Source organism: Dermacentor variabilis, chromosome 4 (genome assembly GCF_050947875.1).
Source record: "Dermacentor variabilis isolate Ectoservices chromosome 4, ASM5094787v1, whole genome shotgun sequence".
Classification (NCBI taxonomy): Eukaryota; Metazoa; Arthropoda; class Arachnida; order Ixodida; family Ixodidae; genus Dermacentor; species Dermacentor variabilis.
The window spans coordinates 88,003,328-88,030,546 of NC_134571.1; the positions used below are offsets into that span (position 1 = coordinate 88,003,328).

Below are 27,219 nucleotides of genomic sequence, written 5' to 3' on the forward strand. Positions count from 1 at the left end.
AAGCGGCCGTGTGAGCACAGACTCTTTGCATCGGCGCTTCTATGCCGGTGGCGGCAAGTCCGACCACAGGCCAACAAAACGGGCAGAACACCGAAAGAAAGCTGTTCGTTAAATATATATATATATATATATATATATATATATACGCGTACCGTGCACGTCGAGCTTGATGACAGTGGATATGCCAGGTCCAACTCCGTTCAGCGCCTGGCACATGTAGTGTCCGGCGTCTAAACGGTCGGCCTCGCGGATGCTGAGCGAGCCGTTTTCCAAAATTTGCACGTTAGCGTTGCTGATAATCACCGCAAACTCGCGACCGCTTTCTGTACCTGAAAGAGAGCGTGGCAGGAATAAGCTCGTCCACATCGTAAACAAGCGGCGAGCAAGCGCAAGTGAGCAAGGTGACGAGTGCAATAGATTCATGCAAAGAAAGTCGTACCAAATGAAAGATGTAAACGTCGCCCTAAGTCAATGGGGAGGACCCGCGTTATCTCGGCGATGGAAGATTTTAGGAGACAGAAACGAATACAATTAAATCAAATTAGAAATGAAATGAAACTCTGGCGTTTCACGCGCCAAAACCAGGACCTGATTATGAGGCAAGCAGTATCGGGGGAACGCCAAATTAACATTGACCCCCTAGAGTTAGTTAACGTGCGCCCATGTGCACGAGCGTTTTTGCCTTTCACCCTCATTGAAATGCGGCCACTGCGGTCGGATGAGCGAACCCGAGAACCGATGAGCGTCGAGAAGTAACGGTAATGAAAGTGCTATGTAAAAACTCAGACGCACTTTCAACACATGTCAAAGCGACTGCAGCCTGAAACAACCTGACATCAGCGCGGATGCGACATGCGCTGATGTGCAAAACTTCAAGCACCCTTAATTTAAGGCTTCAACAGACCTTGTACGACCGGCAATTGCATCGCACATACAGCACTGCGCAGCACTGCTTGTAAAGAGCGGCGTGTTTGAAATTGTATCACTTTCAGATTTTGAACCGTAACATTGTGTTGAACTCATTATTATTCCTAGAAGACTTACGATCGATAGCATGCACTGTGAATGAAACGTTTCATACCTTTTGTCCGCGCGATGTAATCCTCAAAACTTCTGAGAAGTATTTGAGTGAAGAAAATAAGACGTGTGTGAGCCACTACGGCGGTTGGTTGCTATAGCATCTACATTCACTATACGGCACAAGTGACGTGTTGCATGCATATATGTAAACATTTACGGAACATCACGGCGACGGCGACGGCGAATATTTGCATCGAGTGACCATATAATTGCTATCACAATAATATCAGGCTTGTTTTTGCGCACAGTACGCGCACCTGATTTCCCCAAACGTGAACCTGACAACGTGGCATGAACGATTGCTCATCGTGTTGGATCCCGCCCACGGCGGCCGCATTTCGATGGGGGTAAAGTCGAAAAACACCCGTGTACTTAGATTTAGGAGCACGTCAAAGAACACCAAGTGTTCAAAGTTATTCCGCAGCTGCCCACTACCACGTGACTCATAATCATACTGCGGTTTTGGCACGTAAGACTGCATAGTTTAATTTCTGAGTTCGAGTGTTTACACCCGCTTTTTTGTATTACCGAGGCAAATTATATATATCACCAGTAAACCAACATTTCTACTCTCTGGCGCCTCATTTTGGGGCCTCGTACATGCCCTAAGTGATTAATTGTGCAGTCTTATTTTTTTGCATTTGTATGTGTTGGGCGAATGTGAATAACTGAAAATAAAATAAACACATTGACATCATTTCCGTGGTATAATAACTGTAACACGGTGAAATGAAGTGGCACAGTGGTAAAAGAAATACAGCAGAGAATGAATTATTCATTATTCGCCACGTGCATTGTCCTAACTAAAGCCATAGGGGCTAGATCTTGTAGGGATCCCCACATAGTGTGCTAGCCGCATAGCTACTCTACTTAGAGAAAGATTGGTGGCAGCAGCATAAACGAATACTAAAGTCTTATTGAATTTAGTTGCGGAGCACCAGAACTAAAAATGCAAGGGCCTTGCTGTACAGCTTGCTGAAAGTAGCATTTACAAGCCACTGAGGTCTCGCTCACCATTTCAGAAAGCAAGCTCATTCGAATAAACGCCGGTCTGCTATGCCTGACATGCGCAGCGCTCGCGATCTTTGGCGTGTAAATTCTCAGCCTTCTTTCTCAGCCTGATAGCGTGATCTCATTTATGTATTCGCGTTGCTCACACACGCTAGTTATCTGTGCGTATACACATACACATTCCTGTTGAACCAAAACAAATAGGACCCTAATCTTTGCGCCCTTGAATTTCACATTCGACGATCAAATGATGTTGCAGTAATTACAAAATATGTTGAATTCTTGGACCCATAAGTACGCGATAGCCTTAGCTTCGCTAATGAATATAGAGCTAATGATAGGCATTTTCCTTTCGCAAACTTTTGTAGCTGAGACAGATCCGTTGCGTTTACGTGACTTGTATGCTTGCGTGCTCTATGAAACTTGTTCATCGGCGAAAACATTCCACGAAACTGACCATGCAGTGTCTCACTTATACTCACGGTGTTCCTTTTTCCATCGAATAACGGGCACCGGGAAACCCTCCGCTTGGCAATCGAAGCTCACCGCTTGTCCCATTACGGCAGCCTTGTCTACTGGCTCCTGCCTCCACGTAGGAGGAACTGTATGAAAAAAAAAACGAAAAAATAACGCTTTAGAGTGTATATATCATATGAGAAGCTTATTCTTACCTGAGGGATCAGACATATGTTTCTCATTGCTTCTGTGCGCTCTTACTAATCTATAGCACAAGTACGCGACAATTCGCCAGCCCCTGAAATATTACTGTCCTTTCTCCAAGCAAAACTCCTGCGTAAGTGCTGCCTCGGATTGACTACCGACGCCACCGTCCTCTCCTTATCAGTCACTGGCCCGTGAACCTCTGCCAATGATCACGCACTCTTACAAAGATGAAGCTTTGTGAATATGGGGCCTAGCTATTACAAGAACTACAGCTTTAACTGAAATTTGCTGCGCTGAAGTAAGCGCACACGCATCCTATAGTATACATTTACAGAAACGTTGCGCATATGAGTTTATACGAGGTAATCAAGCTTCTGTAATCAAACTGATTAAGGCTATTTAAGCTCCGTCATCTTCTAATTGCAAGCTATATGTACAATATTGCGCATTAACTATGGCAACGGTTGTCACCAGTGTTGCTTCTGCCGCTTCCTACGTATCTTTATAGTATTCCTCCTATTACCCAGTGTTCATAGGGGCATCATAAACTGTTCCTCTTGGTGATCTAATTCTGAAACTTTGCTCATGATAATCGCGTAAGCAGCAAGCGTTCATCACTATCACAGTAAGACAAATCCCTCCAAGCTGCAGAAAGGTCGAAGATAAATATGCAAAAGCATAACGAGATAAAATTGAAGCTGAACTCACCTCGGACGATCATCGCTGCGCTATAGTTGGACGATGTTGCAGGGTTCGACGCGACGCAGGTGTAATTCCCCGAGTGAAACTGGCGCACTCCCGTGAACGAGAGAAACGAGGTGTAGTCGTTCGCTTTGGCGACAGATGCCTCCAGCTCTGGATCTAACGGCCGTCCGTCTTTCAGCCACTGGATGGTGATGGGTACATCACCTTCGGAGATGATGCATGCGGCGCCCGCCCTCTTGCCCTCGGTGAGGTCGTCCGGGAAGCTGAATGGACTCACGAGGGGAGGAGCTGCGAGAAACGAGCACTGCTTCATTAGGCGATATATCCTTTAGTTGGAATATTGAGGGGCCACAACAGCGGGTTTCGAAGACAAGGCTAACTACATACGCTGTATGCGGTTTATGTAGCAAATTTCGTTGTTACAGCGAAGCTGTCAGCCACTCGGTCGGTGGTCGACATTTTTCGCGTCCGCGTCCCCCCGCAGTTGTACTGCTCGTTTTCAACAGCTTCGCTGGACATACGCTTTCGCCTAAGGCCGGGATGGCAAATCAATCATTTAGGTAATTGCCACAAAAGTCACATATTGAATACTGCGTCTTTCTGTAAAGCTTCATGCATAATACCTCTGAAACCTTGTATCAACAGTACAAACTTTTGGGCAAGTTGGTTCGATATAGTTGCTGGCGCACGCCCTGGCCGTTCGCGTCAGGAGCGTACCGAGTCGCTCATTCACTAGCCCCGTAGCTGTAATGTAGCTTCAACTACGTATACCAGGTGAGTTTTCTTTCTACCTATGCAGAAATATTTCTTTTTTGCAAAACTGTCTGTGGAAGATAAAACTATATCAAAATCATTAAATTGGATTGCTCGAATAGGCGGACACTACTTCCTTAATAATCATTTTATGTCACATATGGCAGTTTGCGAATTGTATTTGGTGAGTTGGTAGGACATATCACTCATTCCACTTAAATCATTAACAAAACGCCGTTTTATGCATTGAAGCACGTAATTAACTGGATCACAAATGTATTTTTGTCGCAAACATAGGGCATTAAGTGGGGCAGGGGAGAAGAGAGAGGAAGATAGCAAAGTTGACTAAAAGTGCTATTTCTTGATTGTAGTGCCAAAATATACCAGCCTACAAGGCACATGTTTGCACCAAGTGGAATCTTCAGAGTCGCAGCGTAATGTATTTAAATACGGTGCCAAAAGCGCCCCTCCTCCATGAACCTATTTGTTTGATACACCAAGTTTCGGCAACGTTTGCGCTTGCGTTGGCGTTTGCTTTGTTATTCTTGATTTAGAATGCGTTAATGTATCTAAGTGTGTAATCGTTTAGAAATACAATGTCTGTAGCTCCTTTAACGTTTTCAGTAGTTCCCTATGCGCCCCGAATGTGCCATAATATTCCAGATAGCTGTCGCGCGAACACTTGATTAGATGTAGGTGGCAATAAACCACGTTCGTTGGAGCGTTCTTTGTAAAAACCACTGCTTGTAGTGTAATATTTTACTACAATGATAGCAACATTGTCAAAAAGACAGTTGTGAGACCATCGGTATTACACCAGGTGTTTCTTGCGATGCTGTACTGAGCAGGATGTACCATGGTAGGATACGATAGACAGACTTTCGGCCCCAGCCTAAAGCGCGAAAAGGAGCAGGATGAGAGCGAGTCGAAGAAAGGGTACTAAAAGGCATTCCGAAAAAAAAAAGACAACCGCTAAGACTGCGCCTGACGAGCGTTTTAAACAAAGTTCTCAGAAAGTAAGAATTCAAACCAAGTTTTCTCAAAACACTGCTTTTTCTGACAAAAGGAACGTTGTTTCTGTAACCACTGTGCTATCAAAATAGGGATTCTTCTGCATTGTTCCTGAATGCTTGTGAGGCTTACTGAACCAAATAATGTATTACTCTCACAAATTTGATTTTTATTACCAGCCTTGCTTAAGAAAATGGCTTAAATATTATTCTTTGTGTACAATGGTCAAAGCTGACGTCATTATTTTGGTTAAAAGCAAAGCACAGCGCATATAAATGTATACCAAATATTTGGAGCTCTTTGCCTATATAAAAATGTTCAGACATATGCCTTCAAACAACAAAAAAACATTAAAATATAGCTTAAATATTTTAGGATGTATTCTGTGCTTTTGTACCGAACATATCACACTAATGGAACTTGTTTATTACAAACAGTCCGAAAAATTTCGACTACGTTGCTTCAAAACCTACAAAGCTATAGAAACAGTTGTAGCTAAATACCTAGGTCTGCTATCCATGCGCTCTTAATATTATCAAACTACTGTCATTCTGAGAATTAATTGCAAGTGGATACGCATTGCGAACTCACAGGCTTCAATTCGTCGATATATTTTGTGTCGTAAAGCAATTAGCCAAAACTTAATTAATTTATTTTTAAGCAATAAAAATGCATTTTCATTTGTCGTGCAAGTTCTGCCTGCCTTTTTGAGTAATCCCACTCGAAGTGCTACTGGGACAAGCGATTTTTAAATATTTCGTAAGGGTTGAAAACAAGAGAAGCCCGGTACAATATGCCTAAATGACAAAACATGGGCTAATGCTTGCGAGTTGACAGCAAGAAATACGACCTACATTCTTTCTTTCAACTTATTATTGCTTGAGACCATCGAGGGCATAAAACACTTCTAGCTGCCATAATTCAGCAGTAACAGAAAGCTGCGCCTGTAGCATTTTCTGGGGTAAATATACTCGACTGATAAGTTTTGTTTCGCATTCTTGCAGCATATTAACGCAGACATCAGGCATTGAATTGTTGTTGCTCGGCTGCGAAGACCGCTCCTAATCGCCGTATTGAAACATTGGACGAGGCATTATATAGAAAAAAAACTAACATTACCGAACGATTTTATAAACTAAAGAAAAGTATGTTAAAAGCAGCATACTGTAAAAAATGCCAATAACAGAAACGCTATCTGGCATAACCATTGTTCAACCCTCTCCAAACTTCGTTTCTCAACAAACATATGCAAAGCGTTTTAGCCCTGTGCTGCAAGTAGAATTTGTATATTTAACATGAAATATTTCTTAAACTCATTTTTGCCTTGCACGGCAAGAGAATGGAATGAACTTCCCTCTGGTATTGTTTCCATTAATAGCAATAAAAATTTTTGAAAAGCACTAGCTACCACTGTATTAAAGCAAACACTTGTACGAAACTGATGTTGGTGTTTTTTTATGTCAATTACGTTTTGCCATGTCGTATTGCTGTATTTACCAAAATTTAAGCTAATATAGTGTAATTAGCAAATATTGTGTATACGCTCGTAATATATTTCCTCCATATCTTTTTGTACAACCCACTCCCCCCTCTACTGCCGAAGGACCCTGAGGGTAAATGAATACTACTACACTTCTCATTCGTTGAAGCCCAGCAGATAGAATTAAATGGTTGGGGAAGGGTACATTAGGTACCCTCCCCCCCATTTAGGTAGCAGCCCTTCATAGAGCTGAATACGAGCCTGAGACGTTTGGTTCCTTCTGTTACACCTGTAAGGTGAGAGCAACTGCATGGATGCCCCGAAAGTAGTCGCAGTTGTCAAATAGTCTCAGCAATAGCAAGGTATTAGAATATTACAGGAAGTATCGCTCGTTTATTTACGAGGAGCAGGTTTTGCAGTAAACCTTTGCTTACCATCTAAACATTCGTGATATGTCGGGCACCCAAACATGCACACGAACAAATTTCACTCGATGACTACGAGCGATCGCGGTCACAGCGCTGGCGTGATAAGTACCACCGGCAGCGGGAAGCGTACGTGCTTGTCCCAAAGCAAACATTTTGTGCCGCGGCTGCTTTAACCTATTTCAGCTGCGTGGCGCCTCTGAAACTCAGCAGACCATGTGACCTCCACTAGTGTGCTCGCGGGCCACGCATGCGCTGTCGCACCGGCACGGCACAGCGGCACCGATGGCGACGCCAGTAGAATGCCACGAGCATTCGTACAATTGCTAATGGAATAATATCATGCACTGAGGAAGAAAATACCACTGACGGAACAGCTCAAAGTCAATGAATGCGGCACGTATAACTCTGACGCTGCCCTTCGCGAGACTTAGCAATTGCAGCCGTACAACGAACCGAATGTGTACAGAAGTACTTCTCAACAGATGAGATTTGAGTGGCTTTCTTGGGAAGTATAGTCACGCGATACCGGTGTCGCATGACTCACGTTGCATGAACGATAGTGAATCCCCCATTGAAGCAACCTGGGGTCTTTGTATACTTTTTTTTATTATTACGATAAAGACTTGCCCTTAAGGCATAATTCTTGGTGCGTGTATGTGTATTATATGTGTGCTGTGAGGCCTGTGTTGTGTATGAATTGAAGCAGTGCTTCGTGGAATCTGTTGTCATGTATCCAGCGGTCATAGCTGGTTGTCACACTGTAGCGGAGGCCGGCTTTCAGTAGGAGACGCGAGCGCTCCGATTTTAAACCAGTACATGTCCGTATGAGGTGGTATGCATCTGCTTCCATCACAGGAACGGAGCAGTATGGACACGTAGCACCCAGTGGTAAATGCCACCAGTTCCACCTTGAGATAACAGCCGCTGTAAGGGCCACCCCGGCCCGAAGCCTCCTAAGTACAACTTCCACCGCCCTAGTAAAGTGAAGGGGGAGGGAGCAGACACACGGTGGGATAAGAGCGCGTGTGTCCTGCCGGAGAAAGTTTTTTACGGGCTCGGAGCGAGTTAAGGGGTTAAGGTGGGAGGCGAATAGGCGGAAGATCAGGATAAGGAGGGCAGTGTGCCTGCTGGTCAGCAGCAATGTTGTGAGGGTTCACTGAATGGCCTTGAATCCAGTGTACCTTGACGCAAGTAGCTGTTTTACTATTCATAGTGCGTAAAAAAATCATGGGGTTTTACGTGCCAAAACACCTTTCTGATAATGAGGCAGGCCGTAGTGGAGGACTCCGGAAATTTCGACCACCTGGGATTCTTTAACGTGCACCTAAATCGAAGTACACGGGTGTTTTCGCCTCATCGAAATGCGGCCGCCGTGGCCGGGATTCGATCCCGCGACCTTGTGCTCAGCAGCCTAACACCATAGCCACTGAGCAACCAGGGCGGGTACATAGTGTGTATTGTCTCGCAGATTTCCATCACCTTATCAACCTTCTTGAATTCCTGAATAGCCGCTAAAGAATCAGTGAAGATATCTAGTTGCTTGATGGTAGGCAGCTTAGATGTCGCGTCGCATCTTGCACAGCGTCGTGGATGGCTTGAAGTACCATTACTAGAGCGCTGACTTCCGTAGATAAACAGCGCTGGTGGCCGCGGATGAAATTATCCGTAGTACTCAGGAATGATGTCCTTCCGCCGTCTGGGAGAATGGCAGCATCCGTATAGACTTCGCAGGTGTTAGCGCATGATGCATCGACGATATTGTGTTCGTCAATAATACCTGTTGTATCGCTGCGTCTTAACATCGTTGGTTTATTAGTTGTGATGCTGGTGAATTCCCAGGGAGGCATTGGATAGGGCTGATTGTCAATCTGAGAGCCGCGGTGAAAATGAGCATGCAACGCAGCGACAGCCGGAATAAGTTGCTTTTTTATTTCACGCGCTTTTTCACGTTGCAAAATTAGCTCTGCAATTGTGTTGAGCTGGGCATGTTCCTGTAAGGTTGGTATCGGAGTGATGCGGGGCAGTGCTGTGATTGTGCGCATAGCATCGCGATTAATCGTCTCCAGCTGTGCCAGCTGTGCCAAAGTCAGCCGTTGAAATTGTGCTTGGTATAAAATTCGTGGCTGCAAGACTGCACGCACCAACCGTCGAGCTACGTAAGTACGAGCTCCAGCTGCTTTTGCTGCAATGCGACGAATAAGGTGAAGTGTTTTTGTCGAACTCTGTCTGGTTTTACGGAGCAAGTGTGCACCATTGCCGGAGTGGTGATTATCGAGACCCAGAATGTGGACCTCAGAAGCCTCAGGGATTGTCACTGTGCCGAGTCTAAATGTAAAGGGGTGCTGCGTGACTCTTGTGCGTCCTTTCTTGTTGGCCACCACAACAGAGCTTGATTTTTGGGCGGAAATGTCCAACCCTGCTTTCCGAGCGTAGTTGTTCAGAACATCAAGGGCTTCTTGAAGCTGTTGAGTTTGTCTAGATATATCTTCATGCAAGGAACACAAAGTGACGTCATCTGCATATATTAAGAACCTCACGTCTGGAATCCGATGTAGTGGCCAGGCTAGAGGTATTAGAGCAATGTTGAAGAGAAGAGGAGCAAAAACCCAACCTTGTGGGACTGCTCTGTTCGATGTGAAGTATCCTTCTTGCTTTCCATCTACTGTAATCGCAAATGTGCGATTCCGAAGGAATGAGTTGATGAATCTTATCACCCGCGGTGGAAGTCCCAGGTCGATGAGGTTGGCTATAATGATTTCATGGTCTATATTGTCATAAGCTTTCGTTATGTCTGTTGCTACTACCGTGCGCACAGCGTGACTGTGTGGCGAAACCTGTAAAACATCGTCTGATAAGATGGAAAGTCCGTCTTCAGTTCCAAAGTAAGAGCGGAATCCAATTTGAGCAGGATTATATTTATCGTGGCGTTGAAGCCACCAGGAAGCTCGTGTGGCCAGCATCTTTTCAGCGAGCTTGCAGACAGTTGAGGTTAGTGAAATTGGGCGTAAAGACTGCAGGTTATTTGGAGACTTTCCTGGTTTCGGAATCGCGACAACAAGTGAATGCTTCCAATCAGGTGGAATGTTTCCAGTCTCCCATACTTTATTAATAGCCTGAAGAAGTACGTCGAGAGCTGCGCCTTCCATGTTCTTGAAAACCTCATAAGGAATACCATCGGGACCAGGTGTTGTTCGTTGTTTCGAAGTTTCAATCGCCGCTATTAGTTCGGCCATGCTGAAAAGGCTTTATATTTAGGATTTGGAAGTTGTGTCAGACTCATCAATTTCGGGGCAGTTTATAGGTGACGCTTGATCGTATTTCGGGAAAAACGCTCTAGCAGCGTGTTCTGCAAATCGATGTGGCGAACTCTGCATCGCTAACCTAACGCTCGCTGCAGGGTCAGGTTGCTTATAACCGTGTTCCATTGACCGCGCACCATTCATCTTTGCGAGAGTAATTAAAAAGTGAAAACTAGGTAACAAGGCCATGTAGTAATGCTGAGGGTCACCGAGATGAGAAACGTACGGCCAGTTAAATCCACGTTGATGAGAAGGCAGCACGGAACATTTTCTGCTTTGCGGCCCAAAATACCGAGAATAAATGTGTCGAGCGAGTCAGGACTCAACGAAAAACAGATTGAAAATTGGAGTCCAAAGAAATCAATCTCTTCGACGACGCGTGCTGTTTACGCTTTGAGTAAGCGCTTCAAAATCAAATCTAACACTGCAGTAACGGGGAACTAGAGGGAAGCGTGAGCCAGAGAAGAAGAAGAAAATAACTCAACATAAAGCGCAGATGCCTCGAGCATATCAGATCATGCGGTGCGACTTCGCGTGCCAAGCCGTGGTTATGCCGCTAAATGTCGAAGCGCTCAAGAGGTTGAAACAAAAGTACGCCGATGGTGCATTTGTGCACCAAACAGCGACGCTCGCAATTTGCATTTGCCGGCTGCGCCACTGCCGCGACACATTTCACGCGAAGTTTGCGCCGGCACCTCACAATAAATTTAGTCCCGTCGCTCTTTGCAAGCGTTTCCTTGCCTTATTTCTCGCTTCAGAAAAAAAAAATGCATTTCCACTACGGGCGGAACTGAAGCAAGAACAATGAGCACATTTGCATTTCCGCCCGTAGCACTTTTCCCCCACAAAAGCGTATTACCGCTGCTGCCAACGTTATTATCCCGCTTTAGCGCTAGCAGATTTCCTATTCTTGTTACTTCAACTGCGCACACTTGCGGGTTATGTTGGCTAGAGCCACTGTTGATCATCTCGGCTCCCCTTTCGAAGGCGCGCCACCCTATATTCACTTTCTTTGTGATTTCTCATTGCATTTGCGAAATGGAAGGCCGACATGCGTGTGCGGCAAATATAGCGGTGCGCTTCTAGCGAATGCTTGCTATCTTTCCTTTGCTTTGGAGTAAAGCAATGGAGCGCCCTAAAGTGCCTGCATAGAGTTTTTCGCCAGTAATGCGTGCAGACTGCTTGCTACGCCAAATGCACAGCTAAGAAACACCGGTTCGGAAAATGGGAAACGCTTGAGGTAATAGAACGCAAAACATAGCTGGGGAAAACAAAGTAAAGACAGTTGATCAACATACGAAGAAAGGTTGCGTGGCGTAGCAATTTTCTTTTATTAACTTAAAAGGCGGCAACATTTTCTAGAATTTCTACTGCTTTCGAGTCATGAAACATTGATAACGCCGTTGTTTTACAAGTCAGACAGCATTTTAAGAGTACAAAGCTGGCAAACGTTAGCGCCCATAACCAAAAAAATTGCTTTACCGTAGAAGGATAGAGTGGAAGGTAGCTGTAGACGAGGTAAAACGAGAAGCGGACACGATCTGCCCCAGTTATCAGCAGAATATTGTGGTGGTTAGCACGCCGGAAAAAGAAAATGCTGCGAAGTACGTGAGGATCCAGGATTTATGCATTGCTGGGCACATGCATGAAGCTGCGGCATATCGCGCGGCGCCGCATTGTGCAAGGGAATCATAAGAAAAGTTCCTCTCAGCGAGGGACCCGAAGCGCTCAGTCGCAAGATTGTCAACCCGCGTAATCCCCTGGCCCTGGCGGCAAAACGCATCAAGGATTCGGGTACGGTCATCATCGCCTTCGATGGATACAAGGTGCCCAACTACGTTCGTTATGGTAACGCGCTGGTTAGGTGCACGCTTTACCACAAGCAGATTGATGTTTGTTATGCTTGTGGAAAGCTGGGGCATCGCGCTGACGTCTGCCCCTCGCCGGAAGAAGTGGTTCGCAGGGGCTGCGGTTCAACCAATCCCAGTGAGGCCCACCGGTGTACGCCCAAGTGTGAACTGTGTGGGGGAGAGCATATCACGGCTGCCAAGGAGTGCCAGCAGCGGTTCCGTACCCCATATGTGGTCCGGCGCCATCGTTTTGAGCGGGCTATGGCGGACATCAAGGCGGAGGATGAAGAGAAGGAAGGCTTCAGGTACGACGACAGCCTGTTCCCGACGTTTGGGAAGACGCTGGAGAGCGGGCAAGGACAAGATCGTGGGCGTCGACGTTCAAGATCAAGATCAAGGAGACCAGGTATAGCATCTCGCAGCCGCTCCGGTGGCCGGTCTGGGAGCAGATCGGCGTCTAAGGTGCGCTTCGGACTGGACGGACAGTTGGGAGCTGAGACTGCGCGTGGCCCCAACGGGACGGCGGGACAGGGTGTGCGCAAGAGTGGTGTGTTGCAGGGTCTACAAGGCAAAGGCCCCAGTGGAGCGGCAAGTGGTACTACCTGGACGGAGCGCACAAGTACTCGAACGGACATGCCTAGTTTGCTAAGGCCAGAGTAAAGCAAGAATGAGGCGAGATTCAAGAGTCTAGAACAGGAAAACGCAGAGTTGAGAGAAATGGTGAGGCTGCTTAGGGCAGAAATCTCGGCCCTTAAGGGTGTGTCAGGACCTGCACCGGCCGAGAGGGCAATGCCTGAGCCCATAGAGAGCATGGATTTTGCTGATGTAGGTGAGGCTAGTGGGTCGCGCCCCTCAAAGAGGAAGGCGATGACTCATGAGGCGGAGCCCGCGTCGAGGAAGTTGAGATCTGAGGTGAAGGAGATGCTGTCGAGTGTTGTAGATAGTTTTAAGCAGGTCAATGATGGTCTGGCGCAGCTGAATACGCGTCTCATAGAGTCGCTCGGCTCGATTGATGGGAGGTTCAAGGAGCTGCAATGTAGAATAGAGGTGTTCGAAAGCAAATCCAGTCTGAGTGCCTCCCCCCTTCTTAGGTCCGGATCTCAGTCGGCTGTTTCCTCGACAGGGAAGTCTCAAGTTCAGCAAGATGGCTCACAGCAACTGCTTCAACATGGCGCGACAAAATGAGGCTTTTTGTGTGTGGCAATGGAACTGTAGGGGGTATGCTCGTAAACGGGCGCCTCTACAACAGTATATTCGCGCGTGTAAGGGTAGGCCGCAGGCTATTCTACTGCAGGAGACGATGACGGAAGAAGTTTCTCTGACGGCCTACCGAACCGTCTTCGGCGGATCCAAAGCTCGGGGGACCTGCATTCTGTTGGATAGCAAACGGACGTATGTGATGCATGATCTTAAGATACCTTTAAGTTCCCTGGAACATGTCATGATTGAGGTGATTCCTAACCGGGTGAACAAGAAAAGCGTGTTTATTCTGAACGTGTATAGTGCCCCGAGGGACAGGGTGCAGAGATTCAAGCTGATTCTGCAGAAGGCTTCTAAGCTTGCCGGGGATCATCCGCTGATCGTGGCTGGGGATTTTAATGCTCCGTATCACGTGTGGGGTTACAAGCATTACACAGTAAAAGGGAGAGACCTTTGGCAGAACGCTGCAGAGTTTGACCTTACGCTGGTCACTGACCCTGCCTTTCCGACACGTATAGGGACGTCGACGTGTAGGGATACTACCCCTGACCTCTGCTTTGTAAAGAACGCAGCCAAGCCTAGTTGGTACAATCTTGCCGAAGACCTAGGTAGTGATCATCATATTTAGCAAGTCGTTTTTGAGGTTGAGGGTAGGCGCCCTAGGGCGTTAACGTTTATAGACTGGGATAAGTTTCGTATGATTCGGGAGGCGAGAGGAGAAAGGTGGAAGGAATTCGAAGGCCTGTACCGGCCGTCCCTGGAGGATTGGGTCACCCAGGTGAGGGAGGATGTAAAGGAGGCTACGAAGGAGATCACTACGGATTTGGAGGTGGATAGCGCTGATAGCAGGCTGACCCATCTGATTGAAGCCAAGCGGTCTATGCTGGCTAGGTGGAAGGGGCAGATGCTTAATCGCAGGCTGCGTAAAAAGATTTCCGAGCTGTATAAGCTGATTGAGGAGCACTGTAAGCTTTTGTCTACGCAACAATGGGATGAGGTATGCAACTCGGTGGACGAGCAGGTGCGCAACGGGAGGTCGTGGGGCTTGCTTAGAGCATTTGCTGAACGACTCCAATACGAGGGTTAGTCAGGGGCACGTCCTTGCTAGAGCTGTACACGAAGCAGTGGGGTCTGCCTCGGAGGAAGAGCTGGTTGAAAAGCTGGCCAACAAGTACCTTCCTGTTGCGGACCCGGATGCTTTTCTGACGGAGCAGGCCTACACGGGAGAGCACAACTTTTCCCTAGATGAGGCCTTTTCTGTGGAAGAGGTACGCACGGTTTTGCATAACCTTAAGAGCAAGTCGGCTCCCGCAGCGGACGGGATTTCAAACAAGCTTTTGAAAAATCTGGACGATAGGTCAATCAAGTACCTTACCGGGGAGGTTAACACTATGTGGAGAGACGGGGTGGTTCCGGAGCAGTGGAAGACAGCTCTCACGGTGCTGATTCCCAAGACTGGCAAAGTCCCGAGCATTGATAACTTAAGACCTATTTCGCTCACTTCGTGTGTGGGCAAGGTAGCCGAGCATGCGGTGCTTAATCGGCTTATAAGGTACCTTGAGGAGAACCAGGTCTACCCCCACACTATGATTGGTTTTAGGGCCGGGCTGTCGACTCAAGACGCAGTGAAGCTCATCAAGCATCAGGTCATTGATGGAGATGGAAGGTGCGTTAAGGCCATCCTAGGGCTGGACCTGGAGAAGGCTTTTGACAACGTTCGGCACTCTTATATTCTTAAGTCCATTTCGGATCTTGGCCTCGGCGCGCGCTTTCATGACTATGTCAGGTCCTTCCTGTCAGGCAGGAAGGCTACCTTGAGGGTTGCGGAGCTGGAGTCAAAGATGTTAAATCTTGGAGACAGGGGCACTCCTCAAGGGGCCGTCATCTCGCGCACATTGTTCAATCTGGCCATGGTCGGATTGACCAAGAGGGTCTTGGAGATTGAGGGGATTAGGCACACGATGTATGCAGATGACGTGACCATATGGTGTCCCGGTGGTAGTGAGGGCTATATCGAAAGTGTTCTACAGGAGGCAGTAGATGTCATTGAGAATTATTTGGACACGACGGGGTTAAGGTGCTCCCCCCTCCAAGTCGGAGCTGTTGCTGCACAGTCCCACTAGAAGAGGACGCAAGCCAAGGGGATGGATCCCCGTGGACCAGCTGAGCATTCAGCATCGCACAAGAAATGGCGATCTCATACCTAGGGTTGAGAAAATCAGGGTTCAGGTTTTACGAAAGTAATCAGGTTTTCTCGCTTTGGGGGTATCTGTTGACAACATTTGAAAGTACTGTAATAGCTAGCGGCTGCCTTTGGAGGCGTGCAGCATGGTAGGCTACTGCTCGGTGCAGCAGCGCCGGACGTACGCAACGCAGCCCGGTGCCAGCCTTATTCACATGCAGCCGCAGGACAAGAAGCTGCGTGAAGCCTGGCTCGCGAAATTTAGAACCGGCAGACAGCCATCGGCTACAATTCGGGTATGCAGCAAGCACAGACGCGAAGAATATTTCTGCTACGGCATCGCGACTGCGATGTTCGGTCAGTAGCCGAAAACGCGCACTGAGACGCTTGCTCGCGCCCGCTGTCCGGCTAATGTCATGAAGCTTCATTTCAAATTATTTGGTTTATGAACTTGTTGATACTAGATTTTCGCAAGTCCACTTGAATGGAAAGGGATCGATAAGAAGGACATTAAAAACGAAAGGCATGGCATATGGTCAAGTACGAATTAAATGTACTGGATTACGAAAAAGGAAGCAGCGGGGGAATCGTACGATGAGAAGACCGATACAGTGCGATGCAACTTGACAACGAGAATGTAGAAAAAAAGAAAAGATTAAGTCGTCGCGACGGCACATCGTAGTCACCGCAGGCATCGAAATCTCTATCACGAAATTAGTTTTGGACAGTTCTGATAGCGTCCACGCAACAATGGTTGCTTGTTTACTGCCAAATGCTCATATTCTGTGGCCTAAAGCTGACGGTACGGTGCGAAAACCCGCTCGTAGCGAAAGCGAAATATTGTGCGTGAACGAGCATGCAGACGCGCAGTCGGTCGCTGCGAACCCATGCGATCGCTGCATTGAGGCTTCATTCTCTTTTGCTCCATTCGGTTATACAGACAGCCCACTATAACAACATATTTCACATAATTCTTTCTGTTGTGCTCCATTCGGTTATACAGACAGCCTACTGTAAGAACATATTTCACATAATTTGCCCTCAGCGTTGGCCTACCTTTCACGCAAGAAGCCGGTACGGGAGAACTCTATCGCGGCGACCGCGCGCAGTGGCATTCACTGTACATTATTCGATAAAAAGATAGCGTCTGTAAACGATTCCGTGCTTTCAGTTTGCGCAAGATTACTATTATGACAGTAAAATACTTCCCTCGTTTTGTGAGTACTTACAGAAATGTCCAGGAGGGCTGCCGCGTGGTGGTTTTATTGCGCGCCGTAAGCCAAACCTATGAGAAGCGCGCCGCGTTATCCCTCATACTACGCAAGGGAGGCGCTTCCGACAGATGGCGACTCCGTAAGTCCTTGCCCCAACACAGATGTTCTCTTGGCATATACCTGTTCACGTCTGCTGTCCAGAGTTAGGCTCCAGCACATATTTAGTATTTGTCTTTACTGCCAAAGTTTATTCCGACCTGGCTGCGTATTCCTAATGTTGAGTTCACAATTATGAACGGAAGCAATAAAATATTAAGTGCAGAGGGAGCAAAATTTGTGAAATATAAGCGAAGCAAATGCTTATGAAACCGTGGCTACGCAAGGCCAGTGTTCTACGGTTCTTTCAGAAGACACAACTGACTCATGTCTCCGCGAAAGCTTCCAAACACAGGAAGGTGCTTTCGGGCTAGTATTGTTACAGAAAGAAATATCTATATATATAAGAAAATTGCTGTCTTTGTCATAAACGATCTGGGCGTAACGGCAGTAACGCAGCCGCGGACAAAGCGTTTAGCGGCACATCACTTTCCCATCGACAGCTTTCAACGGCTACTTTAGCAAAGGAAAAATAAGGAAATGCGCGGTAAGTGCGGCCATTAGAGAATGGAGGGGGGCTAGTGGAGGCGCCCTCTAACGACGGCTGAAGACGTGCCGCGATGACAAATGGTGACCACTCGGACAGGCCAGCCGCGCACTCTTGAGCCATGGCCCTGACTTCTTCCTTCCATTAGCTTCCTCAGGCCACTTTCATCCTTCATACATTACGGAAATTGTTTATTTTATTTGCCATTCTTTAGCTCTCATGACACGAGCAGTAAATGCCGGTCCAGAAAGAAAAGCACGGGCGCCTATCTTTAACGTGCTTTCTGATAGCTCACACCGGTCAGCGCATTTGCTCAGTCTTCGATTTTCTCGAAATAGGTAGTGATAAAGGTTCCGGGTCCGTACGCGTTTATAGCAGTATCACGTTCTGGTAGCGTAGCAGAGGGCGGCAGAAAGTTAGGTGGGCGGATGAGATTAAGAAGTTTGCAGACAACTTGGCCACAATTAGTACATGACCGGGGTAGTTGGAGAAGTATGGAAGATGCCTTTGCCCTGCAGTGGGCGTAACCAGGCTGCTGCTGCTGCTGCTGCTGATGATGATGATGATGTATTTTGTCTCCTGCACTAGTTACTCATTGCACACACGGGTGTTATATGTGCCGATCATACGAAGCACATATAACACGAGCCAGCTGCACAAGGTGCGGAGATGGTTAGCTGCCCTCTTCGAACAATAATTCTGATCAGTCGATGTTCCGAAAACCGCTCGGCTGATCACCTTTCTCTGTCACGATTAAACTACTGTGTTTTAGTGCGTCCACATTTTTACATTATATTACGCACTTTTTAATCATGATTACCTTCCGGAGCTTCTGTGCGAGCATCTAAATAGCCTGATCGGCTATATTGGCAGCTGGTGGAGCACCTGTTATCGATGCGGCTGCCTGTGACCCTCAATCTCGTAATCACTGTTGTCCTCACTCTTCCCTCTGCCTACAAGGCAGTATAAGCAGCAGGGATTGTCACCTTTAAGGAGGAAGTCCGCGAGCTGCATCCAAAGCATGAGGTGGTCCACCTCATTTGTGCTTGGAATTACACAGTCATCGAACGCTGCCGATAGTCGGGTTGTTCGCGTCTCTCAAAATTTATACCACTAACGCCTTAGTTTGTGAATTCCACTGCTCATATGACGCGCTTTGATACCAGATTTACCTTAAACGTGAAGATCAATTGATGTTTCTATGCAAACTCCATGCAGCTGACGGTAAGTTAACGAATCTTCTGGATTTACATTGGTGTCTCCGATTTTAGAGTGACACATTTATCAGTTCTTCACAGTATCGCAGCGAATGTCAAAGTTGTCATTTTTATTTGCATTTTCTATATTATATCTTAACCTCCGTTAAAAACTAAGAGTTTACTACATGATTTCCGTGACTGCATTGTCAGTTGGCTTCGTGTAATTGTAACTGAAGACAAAAAAAGAAAAGCCTGTCATTATCCCTTTCTGTTCGCGCATTGCATTGCCAGGGCCTCAAATTTAGTAGGCTTGATGACATAATGCAGCATGCGAGGATTTATTGATCTGCAGTTACCTCCTGAGTTCGCGTAATACTGTACGGCTGCCGTTGAAAGGATGTGTAATATTCGTCGCAATGGACCTCAGTGGCACTGGCTAACATTCCTAGGCCTAGATACATACGACTGCACTGACGGCAGTGGCCACGGCGCTGGTGAAAGTAGAAGAACATACCGCTGCTAAGCTACATCGAATGCTGCTGGGCCAACACCCACATTGCATTTGGTGGAGGTGCTGGATACACATATCGTAGGTCCCCAATAATGGGTACAGAAAGACGGCCACTGCCTTGGCTCATTGGTAGAGCGTAGAAAATGCAATATTGAACGTGCGAGTCAGGTTCCCGCCAGCGGCAAACTATCCTTTCCGCCTAGTTACATTTACCTTTCTTTATTATTTCTGCATAGGAATGAAAACGAACAGCTGCATTCCGCCACGTTCTCCCTGACTTATATGTGTGCTCGTTTCACCCAACTAAAACATAATAATAATCGGCCCGTTCGGTGCCCCTCTTTATTATCGCTTAGTCGGCCGTAGGCTGAATCAAATAAAATTTGCTGTTCTTCTCGTAGGCGACACCCGTGTTAACGGCGTGCTAGCCGAGTGCGTTTGCACTGACTCACAACAGTTTTTTTTTTATCTACGTCATACTTCACCATGAGCAGTCCGTAAACAGCTGACGCAGAGCGCTTAACAAATGTTTTTATGTTCAGTTTGCACATGGGTTTTACGAAATGCGTTTTCTTGCGCACTCAAAATGCGCGCATGGCAATGCAGTTTATGGGTTCCTTAAAGGGTTCAGCGAATGTTGACGTGATCAGAAAGCGTTAGTAAGTACATACGTGCTACTATTCGTTCCCTGGCACGTACGCGTGTAATAGAAGGAGCGAATGAGTGCCTGCGACAAAGGAGGAGTCTTGAATTAAACGGTGTAGATGACGATTGCAAAGAACTTCGCGGACGTCTGCTTTCAATTTTGCCTGCTTTTATTTAAGAAATCCAGGCGTCGCGCTTGCATTGCACACAGAATTCAACATAGTCTATGATGCTTATATATAGATGAAAGAAACTGCTTTCAATGCTGCGCAGTTTAGGTAATTTTTTGTTTGTACGCTTGACAACATCAGCAAGTGAATTATAAGCTTAGGTCCTGTGAAAACAAGTTCTGCACTCGCATTGAAGTTATGTCATATATTAAAAAAAAAAACAAAAAAAAACGAAGGAGCATGTAGCCAAATCAGGTCTGGCGGTTGACCCCGTAAGACACGGGCATTGCTTGCACGACAAATTGCATCCTCGTAATCCTAACATCTCTTTCGCGATTTAATAGTAAGCGCTGATGTGAAGAACCAGACAGCTAATAGTAAATCTTAAGTATCTACCAGGCTATATGGCTATTGGTAATGGAGGATTTAGGCAGAAATTTCAAGCACACTCTCAATTTCATATCAAATCCATATCGAAAGTCAGAATAGGGCTTTGCATTACAGCCAATTTTCAAAAAAGAAAATTGTATGGGCTAAACTAAAACAAGTTACACTTGCGTATCTTTTTCAGAAATTTTAATTCGGCTACAAGTAAGCGGTTAGTACCAGCAGTTTTACAAGTGACAGTTCGCATCGCTTTGATGCATTCAGCATGCGCACTCACTCATAACGTGCACGGCGAGCTGCCCTCTGGCCGTGTTTCCTTGAGGATCCCGGGCGACGCATGCATACCAACCGCTGTCCACGCTGCGTTGCACCTCGGAAACCACCAGGCTGCCGTTTGGGAAGCTGTGCTGGCGGTGGTTCTGCGGAAGCGATCGGCCATCTGCATGAAAGTTTGAATGAAACATAACCTTCGTTTCCGTTTCCAACTCCGAAGTTCGGACACAACATGAGTCAAGTCCCTAGTGCACGAAAAGAATTATTCCATATGTGAAGTCTCACCCTCTACAAACTTACCAAATCACTGTTCATATTCTTTCAGTTTCAAATCACTGTTTCTAATAGGGCAATTGCCATTGATTTGTGACGCGCCTCTGCGGTTCGAAAGAAGCCGAGAAAGAGCGACGATGTTAGGCAATGACGTGACGAAGTTTGATATTCAAGCTGGTCAATGAACTCTGAGATGAGTTTATGTTTTTATGCTCTTACAAAAGTTATACAAGAAGTGTTTGCTCAGTTTTTAGAATCCATATGGCCGTAGTGGATATGGGATCGGTCAGCCACGGGCTCAATTAACTTAAAAAGACCTATTTTTATCTAGTTCATGTAAGAATGTAAGGGCCATACACAGAAAAACAAAGAAAGCAAGGAGATTACAACCAGTAATAAAGTCAATAAAGAGATACCAAAATCTATTTTAAGACATCTGGCTGTAACGAAAAATGATAATAAAGGTTTTGAAGACTTAAATATCGCGTGAGTTTTGCTGGCGTAAATATATTCCGATCCCACGCCCTGTAGAAATTGCTTAGCGAAGCTTTCATTAGTTTCTGCCACGGCTGTATGACGACGATGGCGTTGGAGTTTGGTAGCACTGATAATGAATGTATATTCAAGTGTAGAAGCCCATTCTTTATAAGAGTTCAATGCATTATTTCACCTATGCTTATTGTATGAACTGAAGTGACTTGGTTACAGTAACATGTTTGCTAGAAACTGGTTGTGATTTTTCAAGCTCGCCCATCTGTTCCAGGCTCCTTACCCTATATTAAGGGACGACAAAGCGCACAATCATGTTTCATGGTACACCCGAACGCCTTTCTGATACGAAGTGCCGGTTTTCCTTATCCGTATCCCGCAGTTCTATTTTTGAGCGTTTCTCTCTCTGTGTCTCTTAAACACATCTTAGTAAGTAACTGAGTTCAAACAGATACCTAATACATGATGAGAAGGTGTCGTTGTCAATCAGACCAGCGCTAGTACCCAGTGCAAAGATACTGTGTTTCAGTTCTCGATTGCTTGTTACAGGTCTGTCTTCTTCGCAACCACGCTGCTGTACATCGGAGCTTCGGCACTCGAACGCATTTCACTCAGCAGTTCACATCTATAAACTATATCACCAGACGTGGATCGACGCGCCTACCTTTTTGCCAAACAATGCTCTGTATGGGGTGGCCTGCCACGGCGCAGTGAAGCCGCATGGTGCGTCCTGCTAAGGCCGTCACGTTGGCCATGGGTCGCACCATGGGCCTTCCCAGAACGTTCAGCCTGGCCGAGTGAGATACCCAGCCAACCCCATTGCGGGCCGCGCAAGCGTAGAGGCCGCCGTCCTCCACTCGCACGCCGGTCAGGTTCACGTAGCTGTGCACCAGTCTGCAACCAGGAATAGAAGGGTTGACAGCAGGGAATTTGTTGTTTTTCCTAGCAATAATTCTGGAACAGTCGCCCTTTCTCATGCTAAACGTGCCATGTTTGACCTCTGATAAAGAAGAAAAATGTCTCTTTTGCACTACTTGTGTCATGTCTGTTCACCGACTAGCCCAGCAAAAGATTTTGCTAGATAAAGAACGAGACTGCCAAGAACGCTTGGTATTAGTACTGATACTCCGTAGTACGACTGAAATTCCGCAGCCGTCATACTTCTCCGCTCATTCAATCAGCCTGGATTAGTGCAGTACAGGACAGGATTGCGGTGATGGAACTGCCTAGCACGCCACCTAATCGAAAATTAGGAAATATATATCCCTATACGCACAAGCAGAATTATCGCTATCCCGTCCAGTGCAATGCGTTTGTTACGAGCTGCGCAAGATCACCAAGTACCGCCATGTGATTCACAAACCATGTTCAAACTTCATTTTATGCGTGCAATCAATAGGTCCGTAGGCATATTTTCTTTCCTAGGAGCCCTTTTTCGTTTTCGATTCGACTCATACGAGCAACGTAATAAACTCTGGTTCAAGCCACCCTCACGCACTCCAAGTTATGCTCCAGGAGCATTCGAGAATGACTGCTATCAGACTAGGCGAGCCGATGGAACAGTGTTTGCACGTATGCTTTCGTCCTGAAGGTAGTGCGCCCACGTCGCACTGAGCGACGACAACGCTTTAATAAAAGGAGGGATGATCATACGGCTACGAATTAACACAGCGCAGTCATTGTCACTTGTGAGGCCAAAACGTATAAAAGCAGACATCATGTCTGATAAAATAAAATACACTCGCTGAAGCATGGTAGAGCCCCGTTGTAAGTGCGTCAAAAACAAGCTTCATGTTGTTGTGGCTTTGCCTTTCTTTCATCAACTTTTTTCTTCCACCTCACCAGCAATAAATGCTTAACCTTCTGCATCAGTGGTGCTCATTAAAGTCACCACAGGTCAACAAGAGTGGTTTAAGAATGTATGTGGACCAGGCGACGAACAAGTGCGGAGTAGGACATTCTAGAGGAAATCAGTGCAAGCAAGCACCGTTCATTGGCACAGAGCTGCTTACCGTTCGCCGCTGACATAGTCGCCGATGCGGACGTGGTAGTGCTCTGGCACGGGTGTGCCGTCCAAGGACCACGTGACCTGGGGCAGAGGATTCCCCGAGGCCGAGCACCTGAGGGAGACGCTGCCTCCAGGACGCACCTGGCGCTCCGAGAAAACGTGCTCCAAAACGGGCGCGTCTTCTGCGAATGCATTACCCCGCATGAATTACGTGACGTTGAGGCTGAAGTTGCAATTCCGCTGCAAAACGGGCGATTTACCCATCCTCTGTTTGGTGGTTCAGGCAGGCTGAATCCGCCGCACCGCACGTAAAATATTGAATTCAATAAATGAAGCGAGCAGCATATCTTGATATTGGGTGACTACACTACTTGTTCACAGTGGTTTTAATATTGCTTCAATAATGTAGGACATGTTTTAGAACATCGCAGAGAAATCAGGACAGCAATAGGACATTTTATAAACGTAGTGCACGTCTAAAGACTAAGATTTCCTTCCTTGCGCGCATTAGATACGTGTCCAACACGGCTGCTAAATAAGTCATACGTGTTCAGTGAGCAGTAAAACATTCCTAAATAAGTGCAAAGCGGTAAACAGGTAAGTTTTTATGCTCTAACTTCCCTGCTACAGATGGCCCTTATAGTGAGACTAGCGTAAGAATATGTGACTGGGTGTCACAACCTTGGAAAATTCCCTTATTATATTATTACGATACCAAGATGGTGTTGTGTGAGACCATTTGTGAATACTTGACTTGGTCGTTTGCCTTATTGTTGATTTGTTCAGGGGCTGTTGAGACAAATCCTGGACCTAATACTAGGGCGGACGCACTTTTTGATACTGAAATACTGCCTGACGACCCTGTAGAACAAATGAAGATAATATTTCGGTTTATTAAAGATATACACACCTGCTTACTCCAGTCCTCAAAATTTTAGCCGGAGAAGCCGCCGATATTAACTATTAAGGATGGCAAAAAAATCATGGAAGCGAAATTCACAGTATTGAGCAAACGGATGGACAATATGGAAGAAAAATGCAATAATTTTCGAGGCAGAGGGTGTAGTATTGCCTACTATGAAGAAGACTGTCAGGGCCCTAAAAGGAGAAAACGCCAGTGTGCGTGCTCGCGCCAATGAGCTTGAAGACAGATCTCGGCGAAATAACCTAATCATTCGCGACATTCCATACGCTAAAAAAACATATGAACAAACCCAGAACAAGGTTATATCTGCTTTGAAAACCGTGCTTCCAGATTTTCATCCGACTCAACTGAACGCGCTCATCGCTTAGGCGTTTTTTCACCGGGAAAATTCCGAACCCTAATTGTAAATTTCTCGAGTTCTAAAATAAAAGAAAATGTTCTTTCACTACGTAATCATCTCAAAACAAGCAATATCACTGTTAGCGAAGATTGCTCCCCCGCGACCCGTCTCGCTAGGGGAAATTTTATCGAGTTTGGAAAAAATCAGCCCGGTGCACCTGCATTTAAACTCAGATACGAGAAACTACTTATGAACGACGGGTGCTACGTTTTTGGCGCCGAAATGAAATATGTGACAGAAAAAACAGTCGCAGGGCCAACTCGTAAGGAACATAGTTCCTGCAGGTAATTTCACTTAGCGGAGCGAGAGGGGTAGTGGACAGTCTTCACATCACCATGTGTCCATCTTTTTTTACTAACATTAGAAGTCTGCTGAACAAATATTTTTCATTGTCCTCAGCGATGGACACTTGTTCTCCACACATTGCTGTCGTAACAGAAACGTGGCTTTCGAACAACATTAATGATTCTGAAATCTTTGAGGATGCCCATCGCTTCGCTTTTTCTAGGGAGGATCGTGCTGCGAGTCCTGGAGGCGGCGTCCTACTTGCCATTTCTAACAACATTCCTTCTTCACAAATTTCTGTTGCTACTGACCTCGAAATCGTCTAGGCTTCATTTAACATTCATCACCAGAAGGCAGTTATAGGCTTATGCTACCGATCTTCTTCTTCCTCGCCCACATTCGTTAGTGAATTGCATGATGTGATTAATAACGCATCATCACGCTTTCCATCATTGCTCCTTTACTTATTGGTGACTTTAACTTTCCGAACATTAAATGGAACACTCAACCTTCTTCATTACTCCCGTTTTCGTCTGAGGACAAGGAATTTTTAGATTTATGTTCCACTTTTTCTTTTCGCAAGTGCTCACTCCACCAACTCGGAATACTGCTACTGTCTCAAACACTCTCGACCTAGTACTTACTACTGAACCCAAACTAACTTCCAACATTACTTTCCTTCCGCCTTTGTGGGACCATTCTGCTATGCATTTTACCATTAGTGCCAACGATGCGAAAAATATCAAGAAAAAGAAAACAATACTCGACTATAGGAGAGCAAATTTCGAGGCCATCAATAGCGAGTTGCATACGTTTCTTGACACATTCCTGATTAACTTTGATGACCGTTCTGTGCAAACTAATTGGGGCCTCTTTGCTCATCAAGTAAATGAACTAATGAACAAATATGTTTCCAGCCGTATCTAAACTTCTAACCCACAAGCTCCTTGGTATAACACTCACATTAAATGACTTTCTAACACTAAAAAAGCGTATCTGCCGCTCAGCTGAGTTGCCCTCGAGTGCTTCTCGTTGGACGGCATACAAGGAGGCTTCTAACGAATATTTTCGAGCATTAAAAGTTCCTAACCCCTACTTTTCTTGCTGTTACTCTTCCGTATATTCTTAAAGCTAGCATTAAAATTTTTGAAAAATAATTAGATCTGTTTCTGATAACTTAATCTTATCAAACGACTCTACTTGGTAGTTTGTTCCTAAACATGGTGCTGCAACTCACCTTAACGACGCCTTTCTCAAGAATTTTTCGGGAGCTCTAAATAAGCAACTTCCCGAGTAACGTAACTGCGACTATACAGTCAGGCTTCCAGTAATAGTTCATACATCTGGTGTTGCTAAGCTTCTTGACGAGCTCGACTATAATTTTTCCCCTGGCTTTGACTCAACATTAAGTTTCTTAAAACACTTCCGTGCACAGTTCTATTTTACTAGCAAAAATTTTTCAGCAATCGCTCAACACAAGCGCTTTACCTTATCAGTGGAATGTCGGGAAGATGGTTCCGCTCCACAAATCTGGCAACAAAGACATAGCAACCAACTATCGCCCAATCTCACTTACCGGCGCGTGCAGCAAACTGCTAGAACACACTGTATTCACAAACCTCGTCGACTTTCTTGAAGATAACACATTTGTTTCACCTGCACAACATGGCTTTAGGAAATCATACTCATGCGAGACTCAACTCGCATCCTTCACTCATCAGCTGCATCGAATTCTTGATCGTTCAGCATGCGCGGACTGCATATTTTTAGACTTCTCAAAAGCATTCGATAAAGTCTGTCACAAACTACCAGTCCACAAACTAACCCATTTGAATATTGATGCTAATCTTTCAAAATGGATCGAATGTTTTCTTGTTCATCGCTCACAATACGTTAATGCTAACGGCTGCAATTCACCGGTGGGCTCTGTTGCTTCCGGAGTGCCCCAAGGATCGGTTCTCGGTCCTTTGTTGTTCTTAATCTATATTAACGACCTTCCTTCACAAGTAACTTCTAACATTCGTCTCTTCGCTGATGATTGTGTTATCTTTAGAGAAATAACAACGCATTGGGGGGATACTAACCGTCTTCAATCGGACCTTGATATAATATCTAACTTGTGCAGTTTATGGCTA

The 27,219-nt window shown here is 46.0% G+C and overlaps 1 protein-coding gene across 1 annotated transcript in view; it reads right to left on the reverse strand.

Moving 5' to 3' along the window:
• Positions 1-27,219, reverse strand: part of LOC142578267 (cell adhesion molecule Dscam1-like) — a 207,898-nt gene that overhangs the window by 28,728 nt on the left and 151,951 nt on the right. The window contains exons 7-12 of the mRNA XM_075687668.1: positions 23,479-23,656; positions 22,131-22,360; positions 20,709-20,870; positions 3,463-3,747; positions 2,574-2,693; positions 153-329 (exon numbers count right to left, since the gene is read on the reverse strand). Coding sequence (XP_075543783.1) covers positions 153-329; positions 2,574-2,693; positions 3,463-3,747; positions 20,709-20,870; positions 22,131-22,360; positions 23,479-23,656 — 1,152 coding nt within the window. The remainder of the gene's footprint in view (positions 1-152; positions 330-2,573; positions 2,694-3,462; positions 3,748-20,708; positions 20,871-22,130; positions 22,361-23,478; positions 23,657-27,219) is intronic.